The sequence below is a fragment of the Polistes fuscatus genome, unplaced genomic scaffold (assembly GCF_010416935.1).
Source record: "Polistes fuscatus isolate 324 unplaced genomic scaffold, CU_Pfus_HIC Scaffold28, whole genome shotgun sequence".
Classification (NCBI taxonomy): domain Eukaryota; kingdom Metazoa; phylum Arthropoda; class Insecta; order Hymenoptera; family Vespidae; genus Polistes; species Polistes fuscatus.
In genome coordinates, this window is record NW_025113105.1 from 439,194 (window position 1) to 463,047 (window position 23,854).

Consider the following 23,854-nt stretch of genomic DNA (forward strand, 5'->3'; position numbering starts at 1 on the left):
AATCATGTTCTATTTAAAATTATTCTACGTGAAACAAAAGTCTACATCACATACAAAGTGGAAATCGAAAAAAAATTGCAAAGGCGACACAATCAAACCTACTTGCATATTGCAATACAAAAACATATGAAAGGGGTAGATCGTGCAGATCAGTACTTGGCGAACAGCAGTATCTTACGAAAAACTGTAAAGGGGTAAAAAAAGTTAGCATTTTTTCTGATAAACTGCACCTTGTTCAATGCTTATAACTGTACTGTACCTATTTGCCAGAAAATAAAACAGATACACAAAATTTCTACTGGAAGTAGATAGAGAATTAATTAAAATTTAACAGTTAATGTGGATTTCAAAGAATGTAGCAACCCTGACGCAACTCTGACACTTCTCGAATTTCTAAAACAGCGCCTTATAAAAACACACCTTTCAGGTTTTCCGGACAAGTAAGAGACCACGTCTTAGAAACAAAGTCACTACCAGAAAAGCAAATCCGAGTAGAGCATGCAGAGTATGCTCTTCAAAGTGAAAACGAAGCAAACAAGATATATTTGTAAAAGCTGTGTGTACCATTACACGTAGGTGATTGTTATACAGCTTATCATACGAAAAGGAAATATTAAAAGTTGAATAATAAATAAAATTTATTAAAGTTTACTTTTATTGTCTTACTTCCACATCCAATTACGAAAAATAGCCAGTGACATGAGATAAATTTTTAGTAAAATTGCCGGTCAACGATGTGTTAAGATTGAGAAATTCGAACCTAATAATCAGTACTGGTTAAACTGGATACTAACTGCAGATTTATCAACTAAAACTAAAGTACACGATTCGACAGAAAAATATAAGTGTAAATATTTACTTACTAATTTAGTGTATGATTCAACCAAAAGAATATATACATCTGTCCATTTCTATTTTGGAATCATTCCTTCTGAACTATTCCAATTCTTACTTTCTAGTGCATGTACTCTTTCGCGTAGCAAATGCATTTTCAAATGCCACAGGATTTTTTTCACTGACATGAGTAAGGCTGATTGATTTGAGGATTTTTTGGATTATTTGTATTGTCGGACGTTAGATCTGAACGCCGTAAAGCTTTTAAGCATTTTAACGGAGTTTGTTGATAGAAGAAGTGAAAGTCTTTCAGATATGTAAGAAATCAATTCATAAATAATAAATATTAAAAATATGTTACACTTGTGTGATGGCTTGAATGTATTATGTAAAAATTTCGTAGATAGCATGAGTGTGAGAGAGTGTATAGGTATAGTGAGTGGAAATATGTAAAACATACATACACATACAGATAGACCGATCAATATACAGGATGTAGTAGCATAAACGCGGAATACTATGAGATAACTTCAACACATCAAAATCAGACAAAAAGTTTATATGAGCATATATCCTATTTGACCATGTTTAGAAATTATATCGAATCGGAGTTTGGATTAACTGAATGCACTTACATTCACAAGAGGTGTTCAAAATAGCTTCCTTGTACCTATGCACAAGCTTGCAGTCGTTTTACGGGCGATTGCCTTACTCTCTCTCCATATTTTCGAACAATTGCTCGGATATACTGGAAGTTTTTGATAATTCCTTTCACGAAGTATTTCTGCATTGTTTATAGGTTTTTTTTTTATAGAGAATGTTTTTTAAATAGCCTCACGAGTGAGAATCCAACAGATTCAAATCGGAGGAACGAACAGGTCAGGTAGCAAGACCCAGCGGTGCTTCATCATGCGTTAACTATATAGGTTGTTCGACATCCAGTTTAACGTCCTATTTCCGCTTTTGTAATAATCATTGCGATAGAAACACCACGTAATTCGATGTAACTCCGAAACAAGGTCAAATAAGACATATTTACAGGAATTTGTATTTCTGCTTTAAAGCTATTCGTATAATATTTTCCACTTATTCTGTTACTTATTCTGTATTGATGGAGAAATACATAGTCAAATATGGACAGAGTGAGTGTGGGAGAAAAATCATGTTTTATTACATTTCATCGATTAGTGACACGTATTCCACTATTCAGTATCAAGTTAATACTTGCAAAATAAGGTTGGTTAACGTAAAGGTCATTTCCTGGTAAAGCCTTCACGACCTTAACAATCTATATTACGCCACAAGACGTAACATATTCAAAACTTTAGTTATGTTAAGTCTTGCATAGAATAACTTCATTTCTTTGGTTCCTAATAATATTTTTCTTGCGAGAATTTTAAAATATTCCACTTAGCGACTTGTTTAAGATCCAACCGATGCCTTACGGTATTTATTAAGCAACAAATATTTTATCACACCGTTGTTGAGGGACTAAACTTTTAAAAATTCCTGGTCACTCTTACAATCTTCTACTATTTTCCTGTTTGCGTTTATTTTCTTTTTATATTTCATAATTTTTTGAAGATCCTTTGCTTCGATACTTTGCTGCTACCAAGTATTTCTAGTTTTTAAAACATTATCTAATTAAATGTATTATATAATAAATAAATTTATTAAACCAATAGAGAACAAACTATGTCAAGGACGGATAAACCTACACTTGAAAGGCCATAAACCGAAGAAATGCATACTTCTTATCTCAAAAATTTACTACTGTGAAAATATCGACAGGAATGGATCAGCTGACAAAGAATATTTTTTTTATATTATATTTTGGAGCATGTCCTAACATAAATATGATAGATTAACGAGAGACAATGTATTTCAAAAATATTTGAAAATAATGCACATATTTCAAATATCATAGATAAAAAACTAGGCTCAACTATAAACAATTAAGAAATCAATTTGTCTCTTTTCTTACAACTCCATTGCAGGAAGCCGAATATCTTTACGCAGTTATTTATCTTTGCGAACTTATTAGAAGCAATTGATTACTGTTAAATATTATTAGCTTCATGTTAAAAGCAATAGATTTTAATCGAACGATTGTAATGTAACATCCATATTATTTGAATCATGCTTCGATGATAAAGTTAAATTAGTGTCCGAAGTCAAATTAACTACGTGACTTATTCGAATTGTGAAACGAGTATCTATCGATTCTTTAACAGAGAAAATATTTTTTTTCTGATCTTTTATTATTTTTGGTTTTTATTATTGTAAAGTATATACGACACAAGAAAAATAATAAGGCTATAAAAATTTTGGGACCAAACAAGCACAAGGTAGCCGAATTCATTATTAGATATCGATAAAAAATCATTAAAAAAAACTATTGCAGCGAAAGAATTCTCTAAATTATGAAAAGAAGAGATCAAGAGAAAAGTTGATTTCTCAATATAAAAAAAGTAATTACGTTGGCGAAACGAGGAAACTTCACATGCTTTTTAATAAAAAGCACATTTTTATTATATTCCCTACAAAATTAATATAACTTCCTCTAGAAAAATTAAAAAAAATAAAATCAATTGAACATTCTTTATAATATGATATATATATATCATATTTCATATATATTTCATTATGTTTTTTATTGTAAGTTGTAATATCATAATTCACAGTTAAAAATACACTGGTAAATAAAGAATTTTTATTGCATATTCTTTCAGAAGAGTATTAAATTAGTCATTTAGCCGATAATAATATTGTTTCATTACACGAAAAGCCAAAGGAGCAATTTCATGTTTGTAAATATTGTCTAGAAAATAATGATTCGTTTAAGAAAAAAAAAGGAATCATTGTTTGTTTAATGACGAGTCTTCATCTATTCATATCATCTGCTTTAAAATGGTAGTTCTTAAATTTTTTATTGTATTTTATATATATTATTACAATCAAACTGTGAATGAAAATAACTTGGTCTTGTAATAAAAAGACCAATCACCAATAGGTGATACTCAAATGTATCTTTCAGTAAATCAATTATTACAGATTAAATTTAATTATTTAAAATTACATGAAGTATTTTTTTTTCATGGACTGTTCTGTAAATTAATGAAAAATATATGATTGTCTATTTGATTTTTTTCTTATCTAATATATATTTGGAGTTGAAAGAGTGATTATATTCTTAAGTCTTCAAAGGTTAAATGAATATTCAATTAAAAAGACTAGTTCTGAAAAAAAAATAAGTCTTGAAACGTTTACAAATATTTTTGTTTTTCAAAATAGATTTTGGCTTACAGTATTCAACTGGTTTTAAATGTTTTCTTATTAAAATTCTGTAGTTATTATTGGGGCTTCTTATTTAATTACTTAAATTAGTACTGAATGAATTATTATCTATATCACATTAAATACTAGTTTGCTATAAGTAGATGAACAAAGGGGACAGTAAACTAAATAAACGAATACTTTTATTTAATAAAATTTATTAAAACTTTGTATTTACATATTTACAGATGTTGTAGAAAATAACACTAAAATTATTATTTTACTTATACAACCACAATTACTACAAACTATAAAAAAAAACTATTTGACACAATGACTTATAAAAAAACGTTGTGGCCCTGAAAAGGGCCAATTTATAGGATTCTGGTGGAAAAATTATTTTTTGGCAACAGCCTTGGCAGTTGTCTTCTTCGGTTTAGGAGTTCTAGTTTTGGCAGCTGGTGCCTTAGCAGTTTTCTTAGCTTTTGAGACAGTTTTAGGTGTAGCTGGTTTCTTCGCAACTTTCTTTTCGGTGGTAACAGCAGCGGCGGCTGCGGCAGCGGCAGCAGCAGCAGCAGTAGCAGATCTTGATGTTGCAATTTTCGATTTTTTCGGATCGGCTGCTTTCTTCACAGTTTCAGCTTTTTTAGCCGGTGCTTTGGTCTTCTTAGCAACAGCAGTAGCAGCCGATTTGCGTGCTACAGCAGTCTTCTTTTCTACAGATTTGTCAGCTACTTTCTTTTCCTTAATAACTCGTGGAGATTTAGCTTGGCAGGGCTCGCCTTAATGGTCGACAACTTGAACGATTCAGACGCACCCTTTCCTTTCGTCTGAACAACGGCTCCAGTCGAGACTGCATTTTTTAGATATTTTTTGATAAATGGTGTTACCTTTTCGCCATCAACCTTGTACGTAGCTACAACGAATTTCTTGATAGCTTGCAACGACGAACCCTTACGATCCTTAATTCCTTAAGGCGGCAGTCACCATTTCAGATGTCGGTGGATGAGTAGATTTTGGCCTTTGAGTCTTGGCTTTAGGTTTAGCAACTTTTTTCGGTGTTGCCGTAGTCGTTTCAGTTGAATTCTCAACTGCTGCTCCAGAAGTATTGACTAAGTCCTCCATTGTAAGATATCGTAGGATGTTCTTTCCCTTCTGTTATAATAGTTTATAACTCGTTAAGTCCTCTTCAGCAATTTTCGGCAAAGGACGATGTATATATCGATGTGATTCCTTTAAGTTAGGTGTATCAAACTCTGCCGCGCAAGGAATGACCCTCATTTTGTATCGTAGCGCGGACCATGAAGAGAGACTCTCTCGATATGGCGCACGAACGTCTCGATTAGAAAGATACGCAGACAATTCCGACATCGTAATATCAACCTTATTTTAAATAATACTAAACGTTCCCAACACTTGTTTTATATATCAATCGAAAGTTTAGTTTATGGGCTTTCATAATATCTACTTTTTATCCATTTATCTATCAGATTTTGTTTCATTATTTATAATATATTCCGAAGCATACACTTTTCAGATGATAGTTTAGTCGATATTGTTAAAATTTACTTTATTCTTTATTAAAATTATATATTTTTTCATCTTAATAACATCATCATGGATTAATCTTTCCATATCGATCAATATTATTCTCATATGTGTCTTATTGTTGAAAATATCAAACAAATGCGACGTGTCAATACCATACGATTTACTTTTCGTCGTACACGTAGTCGTCAACACCGGTTAACACATTTTTGCACTAACGTATATTATCAATGTGATTAATATTTTTTATTTCATATTATTGTGTAAGATATGTTTGTGAAAAAACTTGACGATTAATTGGTCGATTAAGTCGAACAAACGTAGATTTTCCAGGCGTACTTCCTACGAAATAAGAAGAAAGAAACGACTGAGTAGAGAATGGATTTTCATTTGTAAAAGAAAAAAAAAATTGAAAATATATCGGATCGACTAATTAATTTAACACATTTTTATATTTTATTAAAACAATGATCCTTTTGTAATACGATCTCTATGTAAATTAATAGAATAAATGTTCTTTCATAATACGGTATTCTTATAGCACGATTTTCCAAATATAACGAGTTAAAAAAATTTAGATTATTCTGTCTAACACGAAGGCTTATTCATTCTATTGCGTTATTTTTTTTTTTATTTTTTAATTTGTTCTTTATTTAACACGATTTTGTTTAAATGTAGAACGCATAATTGTGTTATAGGAGAATTAGAGCGTACATTGTTTTTATTTGTTAGGAATACACGTGTTCATGCCATATATGTAGGAATTGAAGATTCATAAAGACAATATTCTGGTACTACTTCAATAAATAACCAATATATATTTTAATTATATAATTTATGTATAATTAAACAAAATACGGTTTTTTCTCTGCTTTATAGCAATAACTCGTTTACCCTAACCCCAAATCATTTTTTTGTCTAATATATATATATATATATATATTGTATATGTGTATATGTTATTTAAAAAAAAACAAAAAAATTTCTTTCCTATCGAGGAATCGATCTACGCCTCAGAGACACGAGGCTTTTTGCGAAATTTCTCTTCGTTTTTTCGAAACGCTTGCATATATATTTTGTAAATACATTATTCTCATGGACTATTACAAATGTGAAAAGTTTCAAAAATCGAAAGAAGTTACTTTTACGGTCCTCCCCTAAGGGATACAAAAATAGAGAGAACCCTCTTCCCCTTTAAACTAAATGATTACAGAAGTACCTTACTTTATTAAGCCTTTGCCATGTTTATTTTGGAGGAAACTAACCCTCCGCTATATATTAAGTTCACAAGAACTATCGAAGCGAAGGAATTCCAAAAATTATCGAAAAACAGGCTATAATTTAACAGAATCTAGGAATAAATCAGGGTAGTAAATAAAGCTGTGAGAAGAACAGAATTCGCAACAGAAACCAATCGCCACGCTGATCTATGTTGTAACAAAATAACAGAATACATCGTTAATAGTAAACGAGCTCCTGTCTTTTACTCTGTCCTTACAACATGGAAGCTTGAAAGAGTAAAATTTTATTATCAAGCAGTTTGAGAAGGCGCGTGCATGTGTCCGTGCACAGTAAAGAAATTGAAGATCCTTACATGACTATACGAACATATATATACAGTATTCCTAAGGACAAACAATTCACAAAAGCTACAACACTTTTAGTAATAAAAGCGCATTCCACCAAATATCTCAAACCTTATATCAGTCTGATATTTCTCGTAATGCAATAAGGCTCCTAAACAATCGGAGTTATGAGTGTTGAATTACTGTATCCAATAATAATTACGAGTATCTTCAGTAAATCTAACGTCATGTAGTTAAAAAGGATCGGTAAGTATCAAAGTCAGCTAGTCAGTAAATTATAACCAACCTATAAGAACAAATACCCTATAAATCCAGTTTTTGATTAGTTATTAAATCCATATCCTGTATTTAGTGAAACCGATAGTAATTATTAAGTCTGTATTTTGAGCGATGAAATAATTACAATAAATCATTTCTTTAAGGAAATTAACTTATATCAGAAACTCTGTAAATTAATTTGAATTTTATTTGGCATCTTTATTCAATGGGGGTGGAGGGAGGAAAGAGAAGAGGAAAGGTGAAAATATTCTCTCTCCCTTAGTTACACTAAATTTGTAGTATTTAAGTATACAATGCCACAAATTGGCCCTTACTACAGAAAGTAATTCATGCATAAGAGAAAAAAAAAAAAAATTACCAGCACTTGATATAAATTATAATTTTATGACAGTGATAATTATTTAATAATTTTTATAACGGATTATTTATTCCCACTAGTCCAAGTCGCTACCTTTTTTTCTACTTAAACAATTCTTAAGCTTATAGGAGTAGAATAATTGACACAATTTCAGTGAAAATGAATAGAACCTTTCTCTAAATAACTATTAAAATCCTGACACAGGAGGAAAATATCAAGATTCAATATCAAAAAGTTATTGGTACACGAAAGTATGGTGAAAAAATATCTCGTAATTCGCGCGACTTTAATTTTTTGGTTGAATTTAAAACATAATTTTTGGAACAAAAAATTGAATGATTCAAGAACTACATATTTACGATCATATTTTTAACAAATGTTATAAGGCATATGTACGACATTTAAAAGAAAAGAATTGTGTTCCTTCTAAACAAATTAGCTTTTAACATTGTATCCTAACACTTTACCATTTAGTGTTACGAAAGGATTAAAAAAAATACAATGAGTATAATTTAAATAAAAAAATACTAATGACTTTAAATCATGTAAAAAAATTTAATTAAGAGACAATGTCTCCTATCAAATACAGCCTTTAAAATAGTGTAACATTGTCCTAAGCATTTTTTCGTAAAATAAAAAATAATTAGGTTATATTACCAGCTCATAATTGTTATAGACTAACCCTCTATTTACTTATAGATTACGTTATGTTATAGTTAGATTATATGTAAATGTGAAATGTACAACAGATTTTCATTTCCGTTAAAGTATAATAAATATAAAATAAATGCAAATATATATAAAAAAAGGTATCAACGTTACTTAGGTTTATTTGCGAGGAAGAAAAAACGAATGGAAAAGTAAAAGGATAAGTCACATACCAAAGACGACCGTACATGCTATGCCTTATAGTATAAGTACCTACGTTTTAACTCTTGCGACTCCGTTGCGGTAACTTCCAAGTAAATAATTAAGTGAGTGTCAATTTTGCAATTTTGTTTATTATTATCTACACTGGGAATTTTTCTGATATCTTTTTATATTTATATGATAGTTTATTAGTTGACAATCACTTAGTTGCCTACCCAATATAATAGTGTCTAAATAATACGTACAGTAAATATTGTATTGACCGTGCTTATAAGACAGAAAAAGATCTATTCTATAATTAACGGTCTATTTTATTATTATTGTTCGGATTTATGAGACACGTGTTTTATTAATTAATTTAAACAATAAAATGTAATAAAAATTACTTTTGAAAGAGTATGTAATCGTTTGAAAACAACTTTTTATATTCTTTTTTGCATTTCAAACGTTAATATTTGCAGTTTATTTAATTTTAATGTAGGTATACGTACGGTTTATTAATCTTACCAAAAATATGGTCATAGTCATTGTCGCCTCTGGTCATTTAGGGAACATCGAAGAGTGTCAATAGCCGCCCCACCCCCCTCTTTTAACCATTGCTAAGCACGCCCTGCTATGCCCGCTAACAAAACCGCATTTGCTATTCTCTTCCGTTGGAAAGTACACGCCCACCATTAGGACAGATATTATACGACAAGAAAAAATATACAGAGTGATTCACTAATTCTTGCCACCAAGATAGCTCCGAAAATGTGACAGTAGCAGGAAAGTTTATACAACAAAAATTGCAAGAAAAATTTAGGAGTATATGACTTCAGTTTTTTGCTAGGTTTAGTCGCTTCTAAGATTTAAGAGGTAATTTTTTTTTTTAAATGGAATGCTATGTTTCGGCACTTATTTCTGATAGCGGCTATCATGGTGAATCCAACAATGTGCAACATTAAGGTATTTGAAGATCAACAAAGGTCAAGTTTGGCGAACCAGCCAGCCCAGCCACGATACAACTCCTCCGCGACGTGCTTGCATCAGATCACATCATCCTTTAGGTGTCCGACAAAGGACGAAACAGTCAGACGGAATAGTCAGGTTTAATGAGTACGTCATATTTAATAAATATTTACTGTATTTAATGTTACACAAAGTTGGATTCACCACGACAGCCGTTATAATCAAAAAATAAGTACCAAAACATAGCATTCCATTTAAAAAAACAAACTTGTCTCTTAAATCTTAGAAGCGACTAAACCCAACAAAAAAAATGATGTCATATTATACTCCTGAATTTTTCTTGCAATTTTTGTTGTATAAACTTTCCTGCTACTGTCACATTCTCGGAGCTATCTTGGTGGCAAGAGTTAGTGAATCACCCTGTATATAAGCGAGGTATAAGTGTATCCCTTATACTTCCAGATACGAGAGAGAGGTGCATCACCGCGAAAGCAGCAAACCGATGAGGAAGAGAATAAGCGAAGTGTTTAAACTCTCTTGACACTCTACAGACGAGCCAGAGGCGAGATTCATTATTGTATCTATCTAGAAGCGAGACGAGCGAGAAGGTGAACCACGTGTCCTAATCTTTAGTTGGACGCTGTTCAGTATTATATACAATTTATCAATGAGGATTTATATGCCGCAAGGCTTTTCTTCCCTGACGAGCTAATAAAAATATTATGTATTTTCTATTGGCTCAATCACGTGTTTTATTTCTTATTTTAATTCAACTTTTCTTCTTCCTGATCATTAGCGTATCACAATCACTAAAGAACTCCATGTTGGGAAAATTTGCGCACAATACAATCAGTGATAGAGAAGTATATTTTACTTGATTAGCGTTCGGAAAAATTAGAACTATTAAATCTGCCGGAAACTAATGCATACCTCACGTGTTTAAAAAAATTCATTAAAGTGAGATGTTATTAAAAAAATTTGTTATTCAAGAAAATAATCTTTGTTTGTTCATTATTTTAGGTTCTATTTACAGTAAAACCTCTTTTTGTGCGGTGGATAGGGACCGCATAAAAGAAATCGTACAAAAAAATATTCGGTAATTTTATAAATACTTACATATTATAAACAACTTTGTACGATATACAGTAAAACCTCATTTTGTGCGGTGGATAGAGACCGCATAAAAAAGTCGCACTTAGAAAATACATCAATTATTTGCGAAATAGATGTGAAAATGCTTTTAATCAAATTAAATAATTAAATTAGACTTGGAGAAATTGTAAAAATATTTTATTCTTCTTTGTACATATACAGTACATGGGGAAGTTTTCAAAATGCATATTAAGTATGTACATACGTAGTTCACTGCTAATCGTCGTCGTAATCCAAAACGCGCATCTTCTTGTGATGAATTATTCCAAAATCGCTTTCGTCGCTTGAATATGGGATTTCAATTGATTGGTTTGGTACCATAAAGTCCGTGATCAGTTTTTGTGACGAAGGTCGATTGGTCAATTCTTTGTAAACGTCACGATAGCGAGACATGCACGATCTAAGCTCATCTTGGAATTTCTTGCTTCTTTCCGCATTGGAATCTATTTTAAGAAAATGCGTTTCTAATATTTTAGACATCTGGAGCCCTGCATATATTTTGTCTGCTGTAATAGATTCCAGTTCTTATTGTCCATCTTCATAATCTGTCAGATTATTAATAATGTCACTATCATTGACAGGTTGGTCCTCAATCATTTCGTCTAGATCATTTTCGCTGAAAGTATCAAATCCTTCTCCGCTGATGTTATGTGCGAGCGCAGTAATTTCAGTTAATAACCTAGACGCGTTTTCGGTTACATTTCGTGCTATTACACATTCAGGCCAGATCGCTTTCCAGCACGAATTTAATGTGTGTTGTTTATTTGACCAATTGCTGCAGTAGTATTGTTTATGCAGTCTAATATGGAGAATTTTTTCCAAACTTCAGTCAGAGTTAATTTATCGTTCTCTATCTGTTTCAAAATGTAGCTAAAAGTTAATTTTACATAATGTTTCTTAAAATTTGCGATTATGCCCTGATCTAGTGGCTGTATAAGGCTAGTCGTATTCGGTGGTAAAAAGACTATTTGTACGTTGGGATGTTCTATACAGGGATGGCCGGGTGCATTATCAACAATTAACAACACTTTAAATGGGAGACCCATCTCTACCATGTATTCTTCAACTTCTGGTACAAAAGATTCGTTGAACCATGTTACAAATAAAGTTGAGGTGACCCATGCTTTTTTATTGACCATGAAATGTATTGGATACTCAGCTAAACTTATGCCTTTTAGCGCACGTGGGTGCAAAGCTTTATTTATAATAAGGGGTTTTAACATTTTTGCACCCGAGGCATTACTGCAAAGAAGAAGTGTGATTCGATCCTTTGCCGCTTTAAAACCACTTGCAGTTTTCTCAGATTTCGCAATGAATGTTCGGCTGGGCATCTTTTTCCAGAATAGCCCAGTCTCATCTGCATTAAATACTTGATCTGGGCAATATCCACCATCATCAATGATTTTTGCTAATACTTCCCGATAATTCATAGCAGCTGTTTCATCAGCGGACGCTGCCTCGTCTTGTATCTTCACATTGTGAAGTCCGTATCGTTTTAAAAATCTAGTAAACCACCCATTGCTCGCAGAAAAATTTACGTTTTGCGAACAGGATGTCGAACTTGGTTCTAAAACCTTTAGTTGGTTGAAATACAGTCTAGCTTTTTCTTGAATTAATTCCTTGTGAATGGGGAGTCGTTTTTTAGTTAAATCTTTAATCCACAAGACGAGAGCCTTTTCCGTCTTCTCTTTTACAATATTTCTCGAATATGATGCTCTTTTACTACTGTCGTTTGTTGTATTATTAAGAGATTCATATATTTAACTCGAACGATTGTGTATTGCTCTGATCGTGGATTCACCTAATTTAAATTCATTAGCAACAGCTGTGGATCCTTTACCATCTGCTAGTCTATTTAATATTAGAATTTTTGTTTCTAATGGAATTGTCTGTCTTTTTACTTTCTTTTTGCTATAATTCATTTTAAAGAAGTACTTATGTCTAAAAATAAAGTTAAAACCATAAAAATTGCATATGTATAAATAGAGACAAAAGTAACTAATTTGGATAAAACTCTAAAAATAGAGTGGATAAAACTCTGAATACGAAACGTATGTACTGTTCACGCGTCGAGCGACAATATGTATGCAATTGTTAGGAGATTGTTTAAATCTGATGAACAGCGTCGCGAAGTCCGGATACATCATCGTCAAGGAGACCATGTAATCAGAGTTCGTCCACAACATGTATATGTACATACATTAAAAGAAAACATAAAACTGGTAGCAACGCTGCTGAGATTTAGATACCGACAAAAGAAAATCTCACAAAAGAAATCGCACAAAAAGAAAATCGCACAAAAGAAATCGCACAAAAAGAAAATCGTATAAAAAAAGACCGCACAAAAAGAGGTCTTACTGTATTTAACACATTCACGCCGGGGCGAAAATCTACGTTTTTCCGCGTGAGGCGGGACTGTCCTATCTCCTTACGCTTCGTGGAGCGGGGCAACATCGTTATTTTGAAAAGTTGCATAGGTACAAATTAATAATTGTATCCATTTAAAATATTGAATGTTAATGTTTATAATACTTAATTTTTATATGTAATGTTGAGAGATAATAAAATCAACTTATTTTCTTAACGACTAATTTTCTGAAAACAAGTGATCCACAAGTGGGTCATGCCGCCCCACGGAACAGTAAAGTGTTACCCACCGGTGGTCTCAACGTTTATGCCTTGTTTGATTTATATCTTTATATTTTAGTTTTTACTTTATCATTTGTATATTCATCCCTAAAAATGTCAAGACATTCGAGGAATATCAATTTATTAGACAAAATAAATAATATCAATGAGGATCGTTCAGAAGATGACCAAGAAGTTACCGATATCGATGATATATCAGAAAATAATTATGACTTATTTGACAGCGATACGGACGAAGAGAATATTTTGAATATACATATTGAATATTTTGAATATATAAATGAGGAAGGGATTGAAATTGCTATGGACGGAACTGTCTGGCAAAAAATAAAAGAAGGGTCTATCTAATCGCGGAAGAGCACCGATTTATAATATTTTCAAGGAAATATCAGGACCGATAGGATACACTTAACGAAATATTGTAAAGAGCAGAGTTGATCGATAAGATATTGTAAAGTCAATAAGACTAACGAAATTTGTATAAAATGTAAAAAATACGTATGGTAAAAGTGTGCAATAAAAAATGCTGTAATTTTTAAAAAATGTGCTAAAAATTCATAAGTAAAACTTTCTAAATAGAAAAGCGGGGAGCGGGTTTTTTTTGTAGCACCAGAAAAATGTTTTGTTTACTATCCAATTGGCCAAAATCTCTTTCTATATTAAGATACTTATGTTCTTTTGAAACGATCATTTGACTGCTTATTGGTAGGAATAGGAATACATGAAATGTCGGAAGGTTTAGTGTTAGACATCTAAATTTCCAGATTGAAAACACTTGAACCAACTTTATCTCACAAATATACTGATACTATATCATGTCCATAAAACTCACAATTCTTGAACAACTTGAGCCGCATTCTTCTCTTTTTTAAAATAGCTTTAAAATTTCCCGACTTTTTTACTAATTCTTATTTATTTTTAAGACGCAATAACTTATGATTGGAAAAACAAATACCAAAACTTTATGTTTTAATTACTCTTTGATATGGCAGCTATTAAACTACATAAATATTGTCAAATTCGATTAAATATTACCAGAGTTATGCGATTTTACAACTCTCTACCGGGAAAATAAGAAAAAAATTTTTTTAATTAAATATTCATAATATATGTAAAAAAAAATAATTTTGAAAAAAAAAACTAATTTATATAATGAAAATATAAATCGAACATATGTATTTATATAAACCGACCCGAACTTTACGGACAACCCAATAAAATATACAAATTGCAATGCATTAATGAAAGACTATCACACAATGAATCGTGAACAGTAAAGTGCAATTTTACCGCTTGCTGAACCAGGTAACGTAATACGAGACAAAGCGGAGAACTTTGAAAACTAAAATACAAAGAGATAGAAGAGAGAAATAAGTAGTAGATTTATATTTGCTTTAATGAAACATTCTAAAACTACAAAAGAGCTTATCATAGCTTTTTTATCAAAAGCTCAATAGATCTTCGCTTATTTTACATTATTTAATTATTTAAATATATCGCAAAATTGTGCTACTTTGAACAATTTTTCGAAGAGTGCTAAGGCTTAACAATTTTACAAGTATTAAAAATATAAAACAAAAAAAACTGTGTGTAGCCTTCAAATGCCCGATAGAAGCGAAACTTGTATTTATCGTGTTAAAAATATATATAATCAATTGATACATATATAAATATGATCCATATATAAATATGTACTTTATTGCGAGAAAATGAAACTAAGAAATAAAACGAGAGAAAAAAGATAGAGAAATTTAATAATTTAAAGATTTTATTGTCAACATTAGAAACAGTATTTATAAAATTATTATTGATTCTATTTTCACCTCTTCTATTTAAAAAAAAAAAAATATATTATACGAGTAGCTTATAGTAACTAAAATATAGTATATTATATTTTTTATAATTATAGTATATTTTATAAAGTTATTATATTTATGAATTTAATTATAATAATTATTATTTCAATATAAGCTATTCTACTAATGTATCAACTATAAGAAAAAGTAAATTATTAAAATATGAAATATTTTACTTTATTCAATAAAAAAAAAGAATATCTTAAATAACCTCCGAATTACATCTTATTAATGTTAACTATTGTATATCAGGTTTTAGAGCTCTTAACGACGTCAAAAACGGCGCATAAGAGATCTTTACATTAACTCTGTTATCTTTCTGGCCAGTTTTTTCGGATATCAAATGAAAAAAAAGTTTTCTCTTAGAGCTCTAAGATAACTTTGTACTAAGCGGGTTATAATGTATACTTTTTAAAATCTAATTATCAGAGGTTTTCAACTTAATGGATAGTTACTTACTTCCAAGATAAATATAAACCCGATGTTGTTTTTACGCAAACTTTTTTTACACGATTTTAATTTAACACGCATATTGGCAGTTTACTTTGAAAGTGGTGTAAGTCCACCATTTAAAAAAAAAATAAGATCACGTAATTTATATTTAATTTAGCATAAACTTTTTGTTTATAACTGGTTGGTGTTTAATTCCTTTAAAAATGCCAATGCTTTGTCCAATTTAAAATTGGCCTGTAAAAAAAATTACGTAGAAAGAAATTTATATATGTAAATTACATATTGAGATAAATTAGTAGAAACACTGCCAGACTTGACATAATTAACTTATATTTTTTAATTGAAAAATATGTAAACTTTTAATTTCCTTAAGAAACAGAAAAAAGACTTGCATCATTTTCAAAATAAACGGCCCATATATAAATTATCCGACAGGAATGTTAATAATAGTAACATAAGATTTTTATTGTCTTCATAATCAAATATCAATATTAACACTATAAAATTATATGTGAAATAAATCTTCGTAATTAAGTTAACCGTAATTAAATGTAAACATTTTCTATTTGATTAAATCAAAAAATTATTCACAGAAATTAATTTAGACAAAAATTGTTTCGTTATATTTGCAAATTAGAAAATAACTAAGACGTAGTTTTATCCGGTTAGAATAGAAAACGGAGTATCGATTCGTGTCTGTTAATACTGGGATACGCTTAGAGAATTAAAACATTTAACCCTTTGACTGCTAAAGGCGTATATATACGCCCTTTGTATTTTTTAGCCATAACACTTTATTCGTTCATTATGGTTTTATTATTTTTATTATTATTATATTAAAATTATCAAAATATCCTGTTAAAGTTGTCAGATTCTTTGTTACATTATAAATTTTGGATTTTTTCTTTTATATTTATTTACCGATTATTATTGAAGGAATGTACAAAAGTTAAGTAAATTAAAATAGCTTAAAAAGATACTTAATATAAATAAAAAAAATTGATATTTTTAATTTTTTGCCATTATTATTTTTTAAACCATAAGAATAGCATCAAATTTCCGGGTACTGTTTTGGTCACTGTCAGTGTCTATCAGTCAGTGGACAACTAGTCGCAGCGACCGACAAGAGAAAAACGCACCGTCCATATTGATGGATTCGTCCGAGAACGCGCCGCAGTCAAAGGGTTAACGGTTAATCATGTTTTCAATTTAAGTGCAAGTTTAATCGCGTAAATAAAAAATTAGCTCGGCAAATGTATCTGAAATAATTTTTACTTTTTTTTTTCGAAGTTTGCATTAGGCTGTTATCTGAGAAGATAACATTATACCCGTGTAATCTAATTAAAACCACCTTTAATTTTTATTATTCACTACCACTTTTAACATATCTCTACAATTATATATAAAATATGTATATTTGTATATGTATTTAATAAAAAATAATATCTATATTTTCTTATTTTTATCAGAATATTGTTATCTGTTTGCATTTTTATTTCTTTATTTATTTACCACTTAAAAATGCATTTTTACGAAAACTTTTCATTTATACTAATCTTATTCATAATATAATGTAACTTTTTTTTATACCGAATCTTGTTTTGTTACAACTTCCAACAAATAATAACGGAAATCTTTTATAATTAGTGTAATTTAAAAAGATAGAAGTAAAGTTGAGTTTGTTGAAATAAATAAAACATATGTATTTATAATCAGAGATATCTTAAATTTAGGGAAATCAGTTTTTTTATAAAGTCGTATTTGTGCAAATATACCCAATCAAGAAATCAACAAGGATAAGAGAGCAAATAACCATGATCTTGGTTAAAAAGACGTCGGATAAACGCAAACTTGTTAAGGGGTTATACGCAGTTAGGATTTTCAAAAATCGATTTTTTTTTTGCATTTTCGGAATGTACATATATTTAAGTATATTCTCTGAAAATTTCAAATCGATCCGACAAATATTCTTCACTTCATGTAAGCCTCAAACAAAAATTTTTAACTATGTGTAAACGTCTCTTTGAAACTTTAAACGCGTTTTTCTCAAAACGGTATTTTCAAAGTCGGTGATCTCGATTTTTCAAAAACGGCTTAACCGATCGGTTTCAAATTTTCACACAATCTTCTTAGATATATTCCTCAGGTATTAAGTATAAGGAAAAATTTTAAAAAAATTTATTACTATTTTTTGTAACAATTTAAAGCGAAAATTTTAGTCAAAAACAACAACTTTTTTTCAAATAGACGCCATTTTGTCAAAAATCAAAATTTTTATTATTCCTTGGTTTTAATACCTGCATTAATCTATCCTTTAAAAGAATCCACCATATTTTTTAATTTCGAATAATCCAAACCGCCAAAATGGAGATCACCGCCAAACGTCTTTTTTTAGAGGACGTTCAGGAAATCATCTACAGGAGCGGTGCAGATTAATATTTTTACAGAATCGACGCGCTATTGTATTCTCAAAAGTTCACTCTATTTGAATTACCAACAATTTTTTTTGAGAAATAAAAACTGTTTCTAGAAAAAATTCATGAAAATACGTCTTTTTCGAGCCTCGCAACTGCGTATAACCCCTTAATCTAGTTCTATTGTATATGTATGTACAAATATAAACATTTTTCTACTTAGATTTGTAGTATAGTAATGAAAAATACTTTATCATTCATCAACTGACTAACTAGCTTGCAAAAATTGCTTTAATAATAATGTTTCTTTAACTATAAGAATACAAAAAAATTGTTATTTAATTTTAGGGAACCAACCGTCTTCTTGTATCATTTATTCGTATTATTATATAACATAGTATTTTTTAGTAACCTTAAAACGCTTTTATCCGAAGTTTTCTTGTAATATAAGTTAAAATTTTTCTTATTATTGTAAACATCCCACTCCTGAAATTTGTAAACATCCCACTTCTGAAATTTGTAAACTCCCAAACACATAAGAACATAAGACTAACTAACTCTTAAGAACATAAGAACATAAGATTAACTAACTGCTACTTCCTACCACGCGTATTGTCCGACTCCCTTTTTCACTTTTCCGTCGAACAACGAAGCATCGGCCTCCCTCCACGGGTGACGCATACAGCCTCTGTTCCTCACACTTAATCTTAAGAACGCCGATATCCTAAATAAACATCCGCACGCACTCACACCAGTGCAGGCGCCAACGTGCACGAACCTGCATAAGCGTTTACATTATCATGGCGTGTTGTTATCGTACTTAGCTAACTACTTATATTAATGCTCATACTTGACATACATCTATTTATTTTAAGGGGGGGAAGGATACTAATTTTTTTTTTCGATTTTTTAAAAATGTTTGAAGTTAAAGTACCATATTTCAGGAATATTTTGTGAAAATTTCAAGTCGATCCGAGAAAAATTGATGGAGATACAGCATTTTTAGTATGCTTTATATTATAAAAAAAGGATTAATCGAGCTGATTAATCGGGTTAGACATAGACAAGAGCAACAATGTATTCTAGACACCTCTGATGACAGTTCCATAATGTACAGACCCGGAATTGACGATTCTATGAACGTAAAAAAAAAACCTCTTTATTTACGATGAATTTTAAAATTTCTCAATGTCAAACTTTATATTGATTTTCCCAGAACTTGCTTTTTAAAAGTCGGTGGACACTATCACTTAAAATCTATGGAACCGATCGATTTATTTTTGGCACACTTCTTCTTCACATATTTAGCGAGGTAGCGCTGTCAAGTTTTTTTTTTAATTTTAAGTATTTTTTATAGGAGCTGAAATGTTGGTTTTTTGGTCGAAAATCGGGTTTTTGACTTTAGAATGCTACCAAAAATCCAAAATGTAAAAACATTTTTGTCTCGACTGGGATACCGAGATAAATTTATAAACTAACAGAATTGGGGTTTTTTTGTTTTCAATGATCCAGTCTTCAGTTCTGAAGTTCACCGCAAAACGTGTTTTTTCCGCGTCGCCTGATAAAAGTTGCTGCCACTGGCTCAAATCTTTATATTTTCTCACGAAGATTTCACAGAGTATTCTTGAAATGTGACTTGACAATACCCCATTAGAATAAAATCATTTATATTAACCATTTCTTCAATAAAAACTCAGAAAAAATGCCATTTTCGACCGAATTACCCTAGCCGCCCCCCCTTATGCGATGAAAAGGACTTTGTCTCGGAATTATCAAGAAATTCTCAAGAGAATCGTTACGTAAAATACGCCTGGATCTCGTGCTTTTGCAGTTATCCTTACACACCCAAAGAGATATCACGGACTTGCAATTCTATTCTCAAAAGTATTTATAATGTCCTCGTCAGAGATATTCCATTCATTATTGAGAATATTTTTCGATAATGTTTCTTCTTCTTCTTCTTCCAGCGTCCAAATAGGCATATTGCCTGTTCTTCATCGCAACTCGCTTCTTGTAGGTATATTGTCCGCCCATCGTTTTCGTGGTCTTCCTGGGCTTCGTTTCCCTAGTGGTGATCTATCCCTAGCGATCTTCACAATTCGGTCCCCTGTCATTCGGGTTATGTGATCGTTCCACTGAATTTTCCTCCCCAATACCCAATCATTGATGTTGTCGATTTGGCATGTTCTTCTGAGGGCTTCACTTCTTTGTCTATCCCATAGAGATTTTTCGGTTATTCTCCGGATTATTTTCATTTCCGCTGCCTCCATCATCTGGCGGGTTTTAGATGTCTCGGGTCTTGTTTCTGCCGCATATGTTAGTATGGATCTTATAGTGGCCTTGTAAATACGGCTTTTTGTGTCTATTCTGAGATGTTTGTTGCGGAATATGGTGTCATTGAGTTGTGCCGCAGCTCTTGTTGCCTTAACCACTTGTGTTCTTACTTCCGTTTCTATTTCACCAAAGCTGGAAATTTCTATGCTTAAGTAGTCAAACTTCATCACTTGTTGTATAATGCTTCCATCAACCACCAATTTACATCTAAGGGGTATCTTGGATGTGGTCATGCACTTAGTTTTGGATGTAGATATTACCATCCCAAGAGATTGAGCCATTGTGTTGAACTCATGTAGAAGTCTCTGCAGATCGTCTTCATTTTCCGCTATTAAAACTGCGTCGTCTGAATAGCATATGATTTTCAGTTCTTTATCTCCCATCCTATAACCTCTCTGTTTACAGACTTTTTTTATAATTTCATCCATGATAATATTGAATAGTAGCGGGCTCAGTGAGTCTCCCTGTCTAATGCCTCTTCCCAGTGTTATGGTTTCTGTTAGTTCGTTATCTATCTTTGCCTGTATGTTGTTGTTCTGGTATATATCTTCTATTGTTTTTATGATGTTGTTTGGTATTTGTCTGTTATAGAGGAAATGAACTACATCAGTTAGTCGTATCCTATCGAACGCTTTTTTTAGGTCTATAAAGCAGAAGAACGCCGGTTTATTATATTCTATCGACTTTTCCGTTATTTGTCTGACGACGAATGCTGCATTGTACATGATCGTCCAGGTTTGAACCCTTGTTGCTCGTCAGCTAGTGTTATCCTTTCACTGATAAGATTTGAGATTACTTTGGTGACTAATTTCAAGGTAGTGCATAGCAGATTTATTCCTCTATAGTTCCCGGGCTGTTTTTTATCTCCTTTTTTAAAGAGTAAAATCATTATGCTTGTTCTCCATTCGTCCGGAATTTTTTGTTGTTCGAGGATCCTTTGTGTGAGAATAGTCAACTCCTGAAGCAATCTTTCTCCACCGTATTTGAGGAGTTCATTTGCGATGCCGTTTTGACCAGGGCTCTTCCTGTTTTTTAATCCATATAGTGCTTTTCTCATGTCAGCTTCGTCGATAGAGATGTTATTATTTATCATGATATCTGGGACACCTTGTGTTGTGTTAGGTTGGTCATCCTTGTATAGGTCTTTTAGATATGCGGTCCATGTTTCCTTATCAATTTGGCTTACTGGTATTAATTCCGTAATTTCTTTCTTCTGGTTTCTAATGAATCTCCACATTTGTTTTTGGAGACCGTAAAAGTCCTTCCCTAGTTGTTTTGAGAACTTTTCCCAGTGCATGTCCTTCATTCTTCTAACTAGCGTACCAGTTTCGTTCCTGATGTTTTTGTATGCGTTGTAAGACTCGGCTGTTCTAGTTGTTAGATATTTAAGGTAGGCTTGTTTCTTCTTCTTACATTGTTCTTTTATCTCTTCGCAGAATCATGGAGTTTTATTTTTTGCGACGCCTCGTTTTTTACATTTCTTGGTTCCCAATGCCTCTATGGCCGCGCTTTTTATGTTTGTTTTTAGTTTCAGCCATATAGTGTTTACTTCGTCACGATTATCAGCTGGGTTCAGTTCGATTTTTTCTCTTAAACGTCTTTAGTATAATTCTCGTGTTGTAAACTTTCACAAGCAAATCAGACTGGGTTACTCACATCCTCTTACACACAGATGACGTCACTGCCATGCTTCAGTGGAAGAGTAAAAAGAAAATTTAGCGACGCATTCTTTGATCATCTGGCAGAAGGGACAAAACAAGTAGTAGGAGGAAAGTCACTCCAGTCAATGATAACATCTTATTCACAATTAAAAGAAGAATTAAGGATAATGTTGGAAAAGAATGATCGTTCTATCTCAACTGGTACGTACAGTAGCATGGCGCAAAGTGGCAGGGTTATCTCCTGATGTGATGTTGGAATGCAGGAATAGCCTTTATGCGTGATTAGGAATTATCGGGAAGTTTCCGGAAGGAATGACGAGAAACAACGGGAGACGATGGAGGGGATGTTGAGTATAAATAGGCGACGGAAGGGACTGGTGGGCGTGTTCGGTAATAGTTTTAGATTAGAAAAAGGATTGAATTTGTTGAGCTATTAGTTTCTGCTGGTATCCAGCTAGATAAGTCGGCTGCGAATTATCCAGAAGTACTTCCAGATTCAGTAAGACAGGTCGCGGAGTTCGATCGAGAATGATCGAACGATTAAAATACTATGCGTGCGCTGGGTTCCGGAACATGACGAATTTAAGTTCGATGCTGCTAGTATGGCTGACATGGCTGCCGCCCATACTAGAAGATCGGTTTTATCAAATATCGCGGGGTTATTCGACCCCTTAGGATGGATTTCACCTGTTACCGTTGTCGCCAAGATATTGATGCAGGACATGTGGTTGTTGAAATGTGATTGGAACGCGCCATTACCGTCGGAAATCCGTGAACGTTGGTATAGGTATTGTCAAGGGTTAGTTACATTACCGGGTTTATCTGTAAGGAGGTAGCTAGGGAGTACCGCGGAATCATTTTGCCAGATACACGGTTTCGCGGATGCCTCTGCGCGTGCGTACGCCGCAGCAGTATATTTGCGTATTGACGAGGGTCATGGGAAGTTTCGCGTGTCGTTGTTAGCTTCTAAATCAAAGGTAGCTCCTGTTAAGACTGTAAGTATTCCTAATCTAGAACTTTGCTGAGCGGCTCTTCTTGTTAAGCTTATTCTTCATCTAACTAGCCTGGACCTTCTTCAGAGATGTCCAATTTTGCCTGGTCAGATAGTCAAATCGTGCTTAATTGGCTTCGTAAGCAGCCGTGCCATTGGAAAACCTTTGTCGCCAATCGCGTTTCGCTCATTTAGATTCAACTGCCTTCAGCAACGTAGTCCCATGTTCCGACTAAGAAAAATCCTGTCGATTTGGCATCGCAAGGTGTTCTACCGGATGAGTTAGCTAGGAGCGCTCTTTGGGGGCAGGGCCCGGCATGGCTTTCCATGTCCTCCGTCCAGTGGTCGCACTCGAACGAAGCCGTTTGAGTGCACCATGTCCGTCATAGCTTAAATGAGCCCGAGATCCTGACTCGATTCTCTTCCTTAACTAAACTTCTAAGATCTTTTTGCATACTGCAGGCGCCCAATTCTCCGGGTAAGAAATCGTCAACCAGTAGATACAAGTTCTTTACCTCATTTTATTATCAGTGTTGAGATATCTGACGCTCGAGTGATGGTCTTTCGTTTAGTTCAGGCAATAGTGTTCGCGACGGAGATAGGAATCCTGACGGCAGGCAAGAGATTGCCGAAAGGCAACTGCCT

The 23,854-nt window shown here is 32.4% G+C and overlaps 3 protein-coding genes across 3 annotated transcripts; all 3 read right to left on the minus strand.

The window, feature by feature from the left end:
- Positions 1-4,461: 4,461 nt before the first annotated feature.
- On the minus strand, positions 4,462-5,330 carry LOC122519025 (histone H1B-like). The gene is given in 2 exon segments (XM_043638190.1): positions 4,462-5,079; positions 5,081-5,330. Coding segments are annotated over 2 exon segments (393 nt in total). The 5' UTR covers positions 5,236-5,330; the 3' UTR covers positions 4,462-4,841.
- A 6,046-nt stretch (positions 5,331-11,376) lies between these two features.
- LOC122519005 (tigger transposable element-derived protein 1-like) lies at positions 11,377-20,205 on the minus strand. Its single transcript, XM_043638169.1, has 4 exons — positions 20,084-20,205; positions 12,653-12,792; positions 11,621-12,538; positions 11,377-11,558 (listed from the first exon to the last, which is right to left on the minus strand). Exons 1-4 carry the CDS (start codon positions 20,203-20,205, stop codon positions 11,377-11,379), a joined length of 1,362 nt encoding a protein of 453 aa, XP_043494104.1.
- Positions 20,206-20,217: 12 nt separating this feature from the next.
- Positions 20,218-20,940, minus strand: LOC122519006. Its single transcript, XM_043638170.1, has one exon. The coding sequence runs from the start codon at positions 20,938-20,940 to the stop codon at positions 20,218-20,220; it is 723 nt and encodes a 240-aa protein (XP_043494105.1).
- Positions 20,941-23,854: the final 2,914 nt, after the last annotated feature.

Excerpts from the sequence above, each read along its gene's own strand:
- LOC122519005 (XM_043638169.1), bottom strand. The coding sequence starts at position 20,205 with ATGCCTATTTGGACGCTGGAAGAAGAAGAAGAAGAAACATTATCGAAA. Across the intron at positions 12,793-20,083 it reads GAGAATAGAATTGCAAGTCC|ACATAAGTACTTCTTTAAAA; the intron begins GTGATATCTCTT and ends CTTTATTTTTAG. Across the intron at positions 12,539-12,652 it reads TGCTAATGAATTTAAATTAG|AGAAGACGGAAAAGGCTCTC; the intron begins GTGAATCCACGA and ends ATATTGTAAAAG.
- LOC122519006 (XM_043638170.1), bottom strand. The coding sequence starts at position 20,940 with ATGGGAGATAAAGAACTGAAAATCATATGCTATTCAGACGACGCAGTT.